The sequence below is a fragment of the Oryctolagus cuniculus genome, chromosome 5 (genome assembly GCF_964237555.1).
Source record: "Oryctolagus cuniculus chromosome 5, mOryCun1.1, whole genome shotgun sequence".
Lineage (NCBI taxonomy): Eukaryota > Metazoa > Chordata > Mammalia > Lagomorpha > Leporidae > Oryctolagus > Oryctolagus cuniculus.
The window spans coordinates 100,324,803-100,339,410 of record NC_091436.1 but is presented as its reverse complement, the minus strand read 5'-3'; the positions used below and the strand labels follow the sequence as shown (position 1 = coordinate 100,339,410).

Sequence of the window (14,608 nt, the reverse complement as noted above, 5' to 3'; positions counted from 1 at the left end):
AGTTTCTGATTTTTTTTTTTCATGAACTAGATAGAATTTAGCACATTATTTTTAGGATTGACTTCACTGTTGTTCTTAAGTCTATGGAATACTTTTTTTCTTTTGGCATTGTTTGTTAAACTTTATTCTGTCTTCTATAAATTAGAGTTTATTTGGATTTGTTAAAGCATTCTCTGAATTTGACTTTCTTGTAGTCTTTTTTTTTACTTTTAAGAAAAGAGATAGTTTTGTTTTTTTAAAGAAACTAGTTGAAGAGATAAACAGCTGATTGGTAAGAACAAATATTTCAAGTGGTTGCAACTTCTTAATGCACTTATACAGTCATTCTGTTTGTATAATTTCTGGGTGCATTTACTTACATTATGGCTTTTGGTATGGATACAAGAACGATTTGACTGGGTGAATGGTTTTGTTTTGAAAATCACAGTTAATACTGTATTTATTGTATAAAAGAAATGTGGCTTATTTTAAAAGTTAACATGCCATTTGAAAAGGTATGTTTACTTAATTTTTGAAAAGGTAAAGTGGTTTTATTTATTTTTTTTTTAACTGAGAATTCTAGCCTGATTGGTACGTAGGGTCTGATTATAATTACGGTAAAGTAGACTTTGAGGAGAAACAAAGATGTGATTGCAGTACAGATTTTGTGATTCAATTATTGATAAGATAACTTTATCATTTGGGTATGTGATGATTGAGAACAGTGATTTCCACGAGATTTCTCTGTTTATATTTCGACATTTTATTTCAATGTAGTCCTTGTACAGGGTCAGAATAAAGGCAGCCTAAAATCATGTATAGAAATGTATGATTTTCTGAAACCAACCAAGTGATTTTTGTGTGTATGTTCAACCCAAAGTCATTTTAAGAAGTATTTTAAACTAAGTGTTTTAAGCCAACACTTAGGACATGCCAGTTATGTTTTATATGTTCCCTTATTATTTCTGCTACCTCAAACGCTAATGATATTCCCTTTCAAGAATATCTGGAAAGGCCATGTTATTTCTCAGTAAGTAATACAACCACAAGGAAGTAGATATAAATGTCTAAGAAAATCTCCAAAAAGCAAGTAATTTTACTTTGGGGCATTTCCATATAATTAGAGAGGGACAAAAGGATTATTTAAATTAGAATACATTTTTCCCATATGTAAAATGTTACAAAATGCTTTCTGCAGTTTACATAAAATGCTAACTACTTAGTAAAACATATAATTCTATTTTTTCATTTATCATGCATTTCAAATCACCTGATTTAATATCATTTTGAAACAATAAGATTTTTGTTAATACTAAGAAAGTTTTAAATACATTTACAATAAAAATCAAGATGGATTTAAGTTAAAATCTTTAAATTGCTTGTATTCATTCTTTCTTTGATTAATTTTAGTACCATATTTGAGACTTCCTCATGGTTTGTCATTGCAGTTTATCATGTCACGTTATATGTTATGCATTTTTATTATTCATACCATTGTGTTAATTTACATTTCTGTGTCTAACTACAAATTTGCTGATTTCTTTCTTTTGTTTCCATCATTATGTGCATTTAATTCATTGAAGAACAAGACAAATATAACTCTTCCACAAAAGGTAAATATTAATGTAACTTTAATATTGCTACTTTTATAGCATAATGAATTATGTAATTGGGTTTATTGAACTGATGAGTGAAATTATTTAACAGGTAGTTATTTCCCTAAAATACTTTTGTAGGGCCTTTTATTTCAGTACTTTCATATTAAGTGCAACTCACATTAAAGAGAAAGAAACATTAAAAAATTAAGAATAATTTTGCCTCAAATTATTTGTACCCACTGACAGCTAGAAAACAATTCTCTTTGGAAAATAATAATTTATTTTTTCCTGCTCACATAGCCAGAAGATTTAATTCTTACCTCTATTCAGGGTAATACCTGGTGTAAAGAAACAGAAAATCCCTGGATTTTACTTTCCAGATAGGAATCACTTCAGTGAGTGTCCAAATTTCCACTGCTGTCGTGCATCTAGGAAAGGGCCGTGACTCCCTTAGGCCTCAGCATTGTATAAGCCTCATCAGTACTGTTTTCCTGAGAGAAATAGGGAAGAAAAACCATTCAGATTACTCTATTGGCAAATGACTGAATTCCTGTTTACTGTCTTCTTATTACGTTTTACTTTCAGTGTTTGCACTTAAGCTTCAAGCAGGTAGCAGGCCTCACTTCACACCTGCTGTTTCCTATTTAGTGTGAGTGGAGCCTTGATAATGATAAAGATTTGAACATGAGTTTTCACTATAATATAATAATGGTATTACTAATACTTAACATTTTATTATGCTGTATGGTTTGATAAAACTACATTTACTCCATATTTGAAAATGTATTAATGATTGAGTTCATTTATTGCCAGTGATTGAGTTCATTTGTTGCTAGTAGTAACCCTCAAAGTTAGACCTGAAAACAGCATCATCCCTGTTTTATGAATGAGGAATCTAAAGTTGAGTGACACTGAGAGCCATTCCTGTTCACAGGGCTGATCAGTAGTAGACTACAAACCTAGCCCTCTTAATGTTGAACTCCTTCTGTTACATGTTGCTGTATCTATTTTAATACACAAAACCCAAATATATTATCCTAATGTCCAGTATATTTGAGTAAGTTATCCATCTCAGAATTGAAGAGAAAATGGGGAATATTTAATTAAATATTTTAGTCTGAATTTACAAAAATATGTTTATATTTTAGCACAGAGCATACCACTGTGGCATGATATCTGACAATTGAGTCAAAAATTGATACTAATAAAATATTATTCAATGAGATCTAGATGTTTTGATTCCTATACTTTACATACATTTGTGGACATCCTACATTTTTAATTTAGATATCAGAATACAACTTTCGTTTCAGTACCAAAAAAATTGTCAATTAATTTCTACTTTGAGACAGAAGAACTTAGTTGGGTTGGCAAGATACTTTTTAGAGTGAAAAACATTGGAATTCTATGTTGGAAATGGACCATATCCTAATGCATGTATCTAATTTAAATATTAGAGCTCTTCCACATATATTATTAGCCAAAAGCTGTAATTAGATCATCAAAGCTAAAACAAAAACAAAAGAATCCCAGAGTACCATAACCCAAAGTCTGCATGAGGAATATACACTCATGACCCAACAGAGCACACCAAGTTGTTACATTTTTATAAGACCAGTGGATCCTGGCTGAGAAGTGTCCTCACCCTGGAATGTCTTCCTTGAGACAACATAAAAATGTCTCACTGAGTAGACTCCATAACAGGAAGCAACCTGAGAAACTCCTGCCCAGGTGCATCCAGCAAGCCAGAGAGCTGCAGAAGATGCTGTAGCCTTCCTCTGGCACTTAAGGTAGCTTCAGCCACCAAAGGGGCTCTTAAAGCCAGCAAAAACAGAGTCAAATTAATTTGTTTAAAGTCAGATTTCAGGCTCACACATTCCAAAAGAATGAAAAGATTTCACAACCCAGAAATTCTGCTGTGAGCTAAAGTTCCACATGTCTGGGATCTCTCATGTTGGAGAATTCAGATTTTCCTGAGTGACCATTCCCTGGGTAATTGAGGAGTGGAATACACCATCCTGGCTGACTAGACAGGCTACAAGGCTCATTAAAGTTTGTTTTTGATGAACTCTAAATATGTTTCTAAGGTACAGAAGGTACATTACAGAAATATAAAGCACTACTAGCATTATTAATGGCAGATGAATTTATTGAACAGTTACTACTTATGTGTCAATGACATGACATATACATATATATGTGTATATATATATATATATAATCTCAACTTCACTAGATCCAGAGACTTAATGCCCTCACTTCCAACAAAAAAGCTAGAATTTAGAAAGATAGAACACTTGACTCCTTACCAGTCATTCATTTGGTAAATAGTAGAATACAGAACTAGACAGAGAGACACAAGCCTCCCTCCAGAGCCCTTGTCCTTAACCACTTAGCTCCACAGGCACTTCAGCATTCACACAGCATTTACTGAGTGCCTACTCTGCATGCATGCCACATGATTATAGTATGCACACAGTCATGGAGGGTTGTATTATCCTTGTTTTATAGAAACAATCAAAGGAAATTACTGGACTGCCTAAGGTAACAAAGCTCCCATGATGCAGAACCAGAGCTGGTTGCATAGCCCCCATTCTGTCCCGTGCACTACTTTGCTGTAATGTCCACCAGTCAATGTCAGAATCTTGGGGAAGCCTTCTTAGTTATCCTACCTCCCCTTGATGATGCAGTTTTTCACCACTCAGTTAAATCTTCTATACCTGATGTGCTTGCTATATTATCATACAACTTGAGAAAGGAAGCCAGTGTATTTGAACAAAGATATCATAACGTATCTTTGTGCTTAAATAGTTAACCAAGAAGCTATAAGTGTTTGTGCTACTTAATTTACCTTTTAATTCCCTCTTATGTTGAAAGCTGAGAGACCATATCATTTTAGGCTTCTCAAACTGCTTTATAGGCCTATTTTAAATTATTCATTCTAAAAGTAAGCCAATTTTTCCCTCTCTGCTACATTTCTTGGACAGTTTTAAAGAGCCCATGAATGTAGTTTGGGGGCATCGAAATAATGGTTTAAGAAGATCAAAACTGAACCAGAAATTAAATGACTTCAAGGTGAGAAAAAATGTTATTGTCATAATACATTTCTAATTTATATGCCTTTAGATAGTGTTTCTTAAGTACATTAACTTTTTGGCTTTTGGAAGCAATTTTGAATCATAAATTACAATACGACATACTGTCATTTCTTTGAGTATGAATTCCCTTTGTCATTAAAATGTATCATTTATACACATTGAGAATGAAAGATAACTAAAAGTCCAATAAGTAAGTTATTTGAACAGGAGTAAAGGTTAAATAGCTTTTTATTGCCTTGTGGTTTCCTGTTTCACTAATATATTATAATTACTGCAACCAGATTATAGGGGCTATTTGAAGATTATCTGTATTCAACAGAATTTTAAGTAATAAGTTGCTATCATAAATACGGAAATTACTTGTTTTTTTCCTTCTTTAAATGTTGGCAGTAAAAGTTTGAATGTTAAATTACAGAAAATACATTTTTATGAAACTATGAGCATTACTCGCAATTGTGTAATTTATATTAAAAAGTAAAATCATTATTTTAGTAATTTGTTGCACAAGTTATTGTACAGATGATATTTGAACTATTTTGATAGTGTACTTTGGTTGTGAAATACATTATAGCAACAAATTATATACTTGCGTGGTGCCAAAATAAGTAAACTAAATTGTGTATTTTTCTGAATCAACGATTTTAACTGTCATTAAGTAGCAAAGAGGTTCAACTTAATTTACATTTTATTGTTATTTAGTATAAATGATGGCATATGAGTCCAGCATACACATTTCTGTTACTGTATGTTAGGACTTTGAGGGTGCAAGTTTCTTAATCTTCTGGAGCATTAATTTTTCTGAATGATTATTTTAATTATTAAAAATGAAATTATCTAATTGGGCCATTCCCCATGTAGTTGTCTTTCTGGTCTTCTCTTTAAACTTTGTGGATCTAAGAGAGTAAAGCAGCCCAAATAGAACAATCCAGAAGTTATGATTTTGATACTATTTTTCCATTTTTATGATTCAAATGTGCTTATTTTTAATAGCATCATAGGCTTTAAATATTTCAAGTACTTACTGTACCAACCAAGTCTCCTCAACTTGCAAGATATACCCCCAGCTGAGGGAGCAGATCATTGTGCCGTTCATTCTGAGGTTGGTGGTGTAAGTGCAGATGAACATAGAAGGCAGATGTCTAGCCATGGACAGGTTCTTTGATGGCATTTTTTCTCAAGATATATATGTCCCCCAATTAAAGAGACTGTCAAAAATGAAAGCTGAATTTAGTAAAGGTACGGCACAGGAAGCCTTTTAAGATAGATTCTGTTGCTATTAATGTTACCGCAATGATGACTACAGACAGACAGAAAATTAGAGATCAGTTGAGATAAACAGCATGAAGCCCTTGGTGATTGGTTCTGTTATCCCCTAAAGAAGCCTTCATTTCATCGACTTCCCTCTATCAGGTTGTCTTCAAGGTGCCTTTTAAAGAAGACAGTGCTCCCTCTCAAAGCCTATATATGCTTTAAAGAAGTGACTTAACCCTGCGCAATGCCGAAGGGCAAGGCCAATGATGCATTCCTTCATCAAGAGTCTAACTTTCTTACCTCTCAATGCCCAGCATTTTCAGTTATCCTTGGGCTTTGCTGTCCTCACAATCAGAAGTAATGGGGCTGGGAATCTTCGACTTTATTTTGGGTAGTTCAGTGGAAATAAGCATGCTATAACCAAAAACGGGCTTGTGGTTTTGGCTGCAGTGAGATTTCAGTAAAGTTGTGTATGCACACAATTTGAAATCTGTCTCTTTCTCCTATACCCCATGTTCCATTTCGGTTATCTATACCAGATTTAGGTTGTTTTCTTTAACAATGCCTAAAGATGATGTGGTATTTTCATTTAACATGTGGTATTTACTTGTGTTTTGTGTTTCTCATGTGCATAGATGTTATCTGTTATTGTTTGCATTGCTACTGCATAATTTTTAATATCCCAGAGAATTACCTAAGGGCATAAGGGAAACAGCTTAAAACATATGTTATACACTTACAAGTTAAAACACATTTTATTCCAAGAAACTGACCCAGAACTTGGGCATTGTATACAGCCAAAATATTTTAAACATTTAATATGTTTGTGGTGTGTGTATGTGTGTGAGAAAGAGAGAGAGAGAAAGAGAGAGAGATACAATTGAGGTTGGGATAATATATCAGAGTTGATTACCAAACTTTTATCACTCCAAAATAATTGTCAATTTTAAAGGAATAGAATATTTTTAATCAAAAAATGAAAAAGAGTAATTTAAGACATGTACTTTTTTTCCCTCTTAACACATATAGTTTTGTTCAACTGAAAGTTTAAAAATGCTGGAAATGAGATTATAGAGAAAAAGACAGAGTCATTGTAGTTTTCCCTTCTTGTAAACATGAAAGCCTTGTTTGAAACACTGTAACCATCCATGTTGCAATAATATGGAAGTATGGATTCTAACAGCTAGAAATTATTCTAAGCAGTCTCTTTACTTTACATATGGAAATTTTGTAAAGAGGGATATGTTGAGAAATAACCAAAGAAATATTGATGAACTGATGAATGGGGATGGTTCCAGAGCTATAATTTGTGCCTACTCATCCCCATTCCTAGGCTCTTACTGTTTTGCCCCAGGAGTGTGCAAAACACGTATCCATATCAACAAGCAAACCAAAACACCTGAACAGAAAATAATATTGCATTCTTGAATTTCAGATTTTTAAATATAAAACATTCTTTCTTGATGGAACATTTTAAGATCTAGTTTATAGACAGTCTCTTCTAGATATCCTTTATATAGTTTATGCTGATTACAAATATAATTTTCTAAAACTTTTATCATCCTTTATTGATTTTTAGTCTATATATTTCATATTGTTTCCTGTATTTGTGTTCCCATTAATAAAGGTTTTTTTTTTTTTATTAGTCTTTATCTATTTGTGAAAGACAGAGTTACAGAGGGAGGAGAGAGAGAGAAAGAGGGATAGAACAATCTTCCATCTGCTGGTTCACTCCCCAGGGCTGGGCTGGGCCAGGTAGAAGCCAGGAGGCAGGGAATCCATTCCACAAGGATGCAGAGGCCTTAAGTGTTTGGGCCATCTTCTGCTGCTTTCCCAGGCGCATTAGCAGGGAGCTGGATCAGAAGTGAAGTAGCTGGAATTTTATCTGGAGCTGTTGCAAGTGAAGATTTCACCCATTGCACCAGATTGCTTGCACCAAGTTGTTTCTTAAAATGTTTCAAAGAAGGATTTTTTTGGTAGGCGTTTCACTCATGCATCATTCTATCTGACACCTCCCATGTGTGTGATCATTTGTCATTGCTCTTCCTGAGAGATGAATTGGAGTGAGGTGCAGCTCCATTGTTGCCTAGCTCTTATCATGTTGCTAAATAGCAGGAAGCAGAGGTGCTAATTTTCCTATATGTAAAATAGAGTAGCACACATAGTTAACCACATAAGCTTAATTATCCTCTCCAGATGTTATCATGTATCTCCTCTGACACATGTATTAGTTAAACTTGTTTGACTTACAATCTTTTAACTTTAATATATTTTACAATACAGAAATTTTTATTGCTTCCATTCATTTTGACAGTCATATTTCAGCCAAAGTACTTAGAAATAATTGGTAGTTTAAGGATATATTAATATAGGTTATTTTGATACAAACATTTAAACTTATTTTTTAATATTTATTTTATTTATTTGAATGAGTTACAGAGAGAGGTAGAGATAGAGAGGTCTTCCACCCCATGGTTCACTCCCCAGATGGCCGCAGTGGTCAAAGCGGCGCCGATCCGAAGCCAGGAGCCAGGAACCTCTTCCAGGTCTCCTACATGGGTGCAGGGGTCCAAGGTCTTGGGCCATCTTCTACTGCTTTCCCAGGCCATAGCAGAGAGCCGGATCGGAAGAGGAGCAGCCAGGACTAGAACTGGCGCCCATATGGGATGCCGGCGCTTCAGGCCAGGGATTTAACCTGCTGCACCACAGCGCCGGCCGCAGCATTTAAACTTTTAAAGTCATGTTTATTTATGCATGCATAAATGTATGAAAAATGTTAAGGACATTTAATATCAGAGCAAATACATTTATGCATACAAATTCAAAAATAAATGTTATATGTATTTATGAAAATTATTGTTTAAATCATGTCCAGAATTTTGCATAACTATGTTTATAATTTTTACAAGTTGAAAAAGTCTTGTAAACCAGAGTTTACTAGAAGATTTCCATTGTCTTTGGAGAAGACAATATTATAGAAAATTTTTATGGTAAGTTAGAGTATTTACTAGGATTCCTAAGCCATTCTATTTTTTAGTCATAGGCTTCTTTAATAATATTATGAAAGGAATAGATCTAGAAAAGTACATATAGACAGAAACACAAAATTTGCAAATGATTGTCACCTCATTTATAGATTTAACAAAGATATCTGTAATGCTAGATTAAGAATTGTTATCAGGTGCTGGCACTATGATGTAGCAGGTAAGGCTACCAGCTGCCAAGGTAGCATCACATATGGATTCAGGTTAGTGACTCAGCTGCTGTACTTCCAATCCAACTCCCAGATAATAGCCTGGGAAAAGCAGCCAGAGATAGCCCAACTCTATAGGCCCCTGCCACCCACATGGGAGACACAGAAAAAACTCCTAGATCCTGCCTTCTCCCTGGCTCAGCCTTGGCCATTGTGGCCATCTGGGGGATGAACCAGCAAATGGAAGATACCTCTCTCTGTTTCTCCCTTTCTGTAGCACTTTCAAATAAATGAATGAAATCTTAATCTTAAAAAAAAAAAAAACTTACCAAAGTATGGGACACAATTATAGAAGTAATTATTTTAATCTGAGTTTTAATTATAAATACTAATACTTTACATTAAAAGTTCACTAAATTATAACATTTTTTAAACTATACTTTTCTTACCATGTATGCTTCAATCAGAATTCTTCTTTTTCATTTTAGAAGAAATGACTTCATGCATTCAGTTTTAACTTCACTTGTAAAAAGAAGTTCCACTTTCATGCTTTCCTAAATGTAATGTTGCTTATTTTTAATATAAATAGATTCATTGGTTCTAAATTCTAGAGTTTGCGAAAAACAATGATATCATTTTAATGAAATGGGTATTATTCAATAATTTTTGTAAATACATCCTTTTTATAAAGTATAATTTAGTCACCATAAAGAATACCATTCAGTTTGTAACTTATAGTAAAATTTTAAACCCTTGAACTCCTTCAAAAATGTTTGCAATATTAATTATGTCTTAGATACTAAGGGAAATAAGTTGTTTATGTCCTATCTGTAACACACTGTCTATAATTAGAGTGCAAATATAGTCTGTGGTAAAGATCACTATCTCTTGATTGCATATGTAAACACTAAAATTTATTATATAATAATTATATTTGTTGTATGAAATGAAAAGAATCACTTGTTATTATGTGAAAAATTTTTAGAAGTAAAACCTACTAAATCCCCCAGTTTTTTATCATTCTGTGAAGAAATAGTATCAGTTTAGTGATTTTTTTTAAGTTTACATTCATGATCATTTAGATGCTCTTAAAATGTTAATTTAAAGCTATGATTTATGGGAAAATCGGAAAATATTTCATTTCATATTTTAGTTTTACTATTGGAATTAAAATTAGTAAAATACTGTATTTTATATGATGATCAGTGATCATTATTTTCAAAGTGAGTTATTAAACTCACTGAGCTGTTAATTTTGCTTGTAGTGATATACTTGATAGATAATCCCATTCCGAGGACTTAATTCACTTTTAATTAGTACCATTATTTTCTGCATAAATCGTGTAAATTAATGAAATAATGTTTTCTGATTCAAATTTTTGTATTCAACTTTACTTCACAACTGTATCTTAAAATTTAGATTGGTACACCTCTAATCCAGAGATAGTGTCACTTTATTTACCATGCACTAAAGTAAAGTGTAACACAAAGACAGTATTTGGTAAAGTTACAAAATATCCATATTCACACTGAAGGAAGATTATTCAGTAATTATGAAAAAAGCATGATAGGTTAACTTATATAAGCAGTTTTTTCAGAATGTGCAGTAAAATACATGTCATTAGGAAATAATGAAAAGGACTACAAAAGTATGTGACAACATGTAATTATCTGGCCTTTTGAAATGAGTAATTGATAAGGTATTTGTGTTTGGCTTCCATTCTTGAATTTGAGAGCAAGCCCTGAGGATAGAATAGCAACTGCATATTTTTGAAGAGAACCAAGGGGATCCTCTTGTTACTTTGAGTAATAATATTCGGAGATTTTTTTTTCTTTGACAGTTTGAAAGAATTCAGCTTTACCTCCTTTGGTAATAAATACATTAGTCATTTATGGAAAATAAAAGTGAAGTTTAAAATCATGTCAAGATTTATCTTAGTTGTTTCTACTGTCTTATGATTCAGTTTTGAGTTTTGCAAATCAAAGATTTAAATGTGGCCATATCATAAACTAAGTAATCCTATTCAGAGAAATGTGGTGTTATCTGGCAAGATTCAATCACTTGGAACCATTTGGGACTATTTGAGGCTAGTCACTCTTTTTTTTCTTTTTTATTTATTTATTTTAACAGGCAGAGTGGACAGTGAGAGAGAGAGACAGAGAGAAAGGGCTTCCTTTGAAGTTGGTTCACCCTCCAATGGCCGCCGCGGCCGGCGTACCGCGCTGATCCGATGGCAGGAGCCAGGTACTTCTCCTGGTCTCCCATGGGGTGCAGGGCCCAAGCACCTGGGCCATCCTCCACTGCACTCCCTGGCCACAGCAGAGAGCTGGCCTGGAAGAGGGGCAACCCGGACAGAATTCGGTGCCCCAACCGGGACTAGAACCCGGTGTGCCGGCGCTGCAGGCGGAGGATTAGCCTATTGAGCCACAGCGCCGGCCAAGGCTAGTCACTCTTAAATAATCATCAGTGTTATCAGTGCTTAAGTAACCATTCACCTTAAGATTTGCATGACACTGACAGTGAATATTCAAAAGCTATGGACTGGCCAGCGCCATGGCTCACTAGGCTAATCCTCCGCCTGCAGCGCCGGCACACCGGGTTCTAGTCCCGGTCGGGGCGCCGGATTCTGTCCCGGTTGCCCCTCTTCCAGGCCAGCCCTCTGCTGTGGCCCAGGAGTGCAGTGGAGGATGGCCCAAGTCCTTGGGCCCTGCACCCCTGGGAGACCAGAAGAAGCACCTGGCTCCTGCCATCGGATCAGCGCGGTGCGCCGGCCTTGGCGGCCATTGGAGGGTGAACCAACGGCAAAGGAAGACCTTTCTCTCTGTCTCTCTCTCTCACTGTCTACTCTGCCTGTTAAAAAAAAAAAAAAAAAAAAAAGCTATGGACTAATAAGTATCAAAACTTATTAAAATTAGTGTTAATTGGCGTGAATAAATGATTTAAATACATTTTAATTACAAATTGAGGTTGTTTTCAGTTGCTTTAAGCTTCAACTAAAGAATACAACTGATTACAATTTATTTGACTTCCTCAAAGCTCAAAGCAAAGGATGGAGGTTGTACCCAGAGATACCACCACGTAGGCAAAAGGCAGAGAGCAGATGTTTTTCTGTATTGCACAACTTTCTGTAAATATATAATACATTATTTTTCTGTAACTTTGCTTTGGTCTCATTTCCTAATTACTTTCATATAGTATTTTGCTTTATAATACTCCTTTGGCTCTTAATATGTTGTCAAGTAATTAATAAACTTCTGAACTGCCTTTCTCAAGCGCTCCATTGAACTGTCCTCTATTTGTAATGATAGTCGCCATTTGTTGTCTTTGAAAGTCAGCATTTTCACAGCAGTTATAGAGCAGTGCTTAATTCATATAAAGATAATGTGAGGGATTGAGATTTGTTTCTCATTTACTGAATTCAAACAAAATGAAACATTTAATAGTTTGGTACTGAAAGTACCAAAGATTAAAACAGCCACAAATTTCAAAATTTACATACTTATCTCTTGGGCTATTTATATTGAACACCCAATAAAAGTTAAAGTGTCAGTATCTTTTATCAAGGACGATAGGCCGTATTTAATAACTTGAATGGAAGCGTTTGTCAGCAAATTCCTTTACAGATTCCTTGTAAAAGATGAAATCAATTGCCAAGTCAATGAAATATATCAACATTTCCATTAACTTTTAAACCATTCAGTCCCCTTGGCGGAAACACCAGTAATATATTAGTCACAATTTTTTCTCCTTACAGATACATGCTCACAACTTAAAAATGAATTGTAGCACTTGAGGAGGTTGACAAGTGTGGGGCATTGACACTAGATAACTTGTGAAATGTGAACTTAGGTCTCATGCAGCATGAGTACAGTGCCTCCAAAAAGGTCATGGTAAAGGGTATTATGAAAATTGTACAGGATTTAACATATTTTATGCCAAAATAAATGTAACTTTTAATTCCATTTTTCCATGGAATATTTGAAGTTTCTTCATATAACCTTCTGAATAGTTTACATGGCACAGAACTGTACCTTTAGCTCCCTTTTTATCTTTAAGTTGTGCAAGTGTAAAATTTAAGGTGGAGTTTTGAAACTAAGTTGCTTATAATGAATTCTGTCTTAAAGTAACTTATGTCCTTGAAGGCTGCAATTCTTGCTCCATAAACAATTGCACCTTCTACTTAGAAGATAAATAATGACTAAAATGGAATACATTTTTTGACCAATGATAAATTAAATAGCTAAAATGTGTACCTCTCATTTTTAAAATTTACGAGTTTTATATATGTGCTTCAAACCACCATTAGAAACAGAAAGCAAATCTTTAGGTAGGTCCATTTTTAAGAATAAAAAAATAGTCATGAGAAGTTACTGGTATAATTGAATGGTTTAATAAAAATGCCTAAATAAGATAGATTCTTATAGGTGACTTCTGTTAGCTGAGGAAGTCAAGTGGGCTAGTGCATGCATGTAAGCATGTGCATATATGTGTGATGTGTTAAGTATGGATATTTGTTTTCGCTATATATGTACATGCAAAACCAGCAGTTTTAAGTTGAAAACATATTTTCACAGTTAAATTTGGTTTCACATAATTATTTATGAAGGTAATTGAAAATAATTCAGTCAGATGTAGTCCTTAGGTACTTATATTTTGTTACTAACATCTGTGTTCCTCATTCTATGTAATTTGAATCATGTTCATCTTCAGATTAACAGTTACTACTATTGTATATTCTGTATTTGGTTTATTAGTCACATGTTATTTCTGACTTTCATTTAATTGAAGTCATTTCAAAAGCATTGCAATCTTACACCATTCAGTTCCTAAAAGGTGCTTCACGTGTTTTAATAGACTTCCATTGTGTGTTTTTGCAGCAAGCTTAGTAGTGGAGGAGCGAACAAGACAGATGAAAATGAAAGTGCATCGATTTAAGCAGACAACAGGGTCTGGTTCTAGTCAAGAACTTGATCGCGAGCAATATTCCAAGGTAAAACTAGTAGTATTAAACCAATAATTACCCTTTTGTAAATGTATAGTGTGTATACCAGGAAGGATTAGCAAATACCAATTTACACTCAAATAAGAAAAGATATAATTAAATGATAGTTTTGCATCATAATTTCAACCAAATTCTGAAATGCATCTTCCCTCTTGATATGTTCATAAGCTATTTTCTTGAAATAATACTTATTAACTTGGAGTTAATATTTTAAATATAAAATATGTAAATACTTGATATTAAAATCACTTAATGATAAATTCTCACTAGTCAAATTCACATAAATAATATATAAGAAGCCAATTTGTAGCTTGAATGTCAGTAAATGTGGCAATTAAAATATTAATTTCTATAGTTATAGCCCTAGACATTTTGAGATGATATTAATTATTGAGGTTTTTCCTTTTTTTTTCTTAATGAAGTGTTTTGTTTTTATTTATTTAAGGTAAACACATTACATGTATTTCATATATACAGATTTAGGAAC

General features: G+C 33.8%; 1 protein-coding gene across 49 annotated transcripts in view; it reads left to right on the top strand.

Moving 5' to 3' along the window:
• Positions 1-14,608, top strand: part of RIMS1 (regulating synaptic membrane exocytosis 1) — a 537,571-nt gene that overhangs the window by 413,507 nt on the left and 109,456 nt on the right. For 20 of the 49 annotated variants that reach the window (XM_051854581.2, XM_051854580.2, XM_051854578.2 and 17 more), the window contains one exon: positions 13,997-14,109. The exons of 10 other annotated variants lie outside the window; for them this stretch is intronic. In XM_051854581.2, coding sequence (XP_051710541.2) covers positions 13,997-14,109 — 113 coding nt within the window. Of the gene's footprint in view, positions 1-1,562; positions 1,593-4,625; positions 4,653-13,996; positions 14,110-14,608 lie in introns of those variants that run through there. 19 more of the 49 variants (XM_051854559.2, XM_051854558.2, XM_051854579.2 and 16 more) reach the window with 2 other exon arrangements.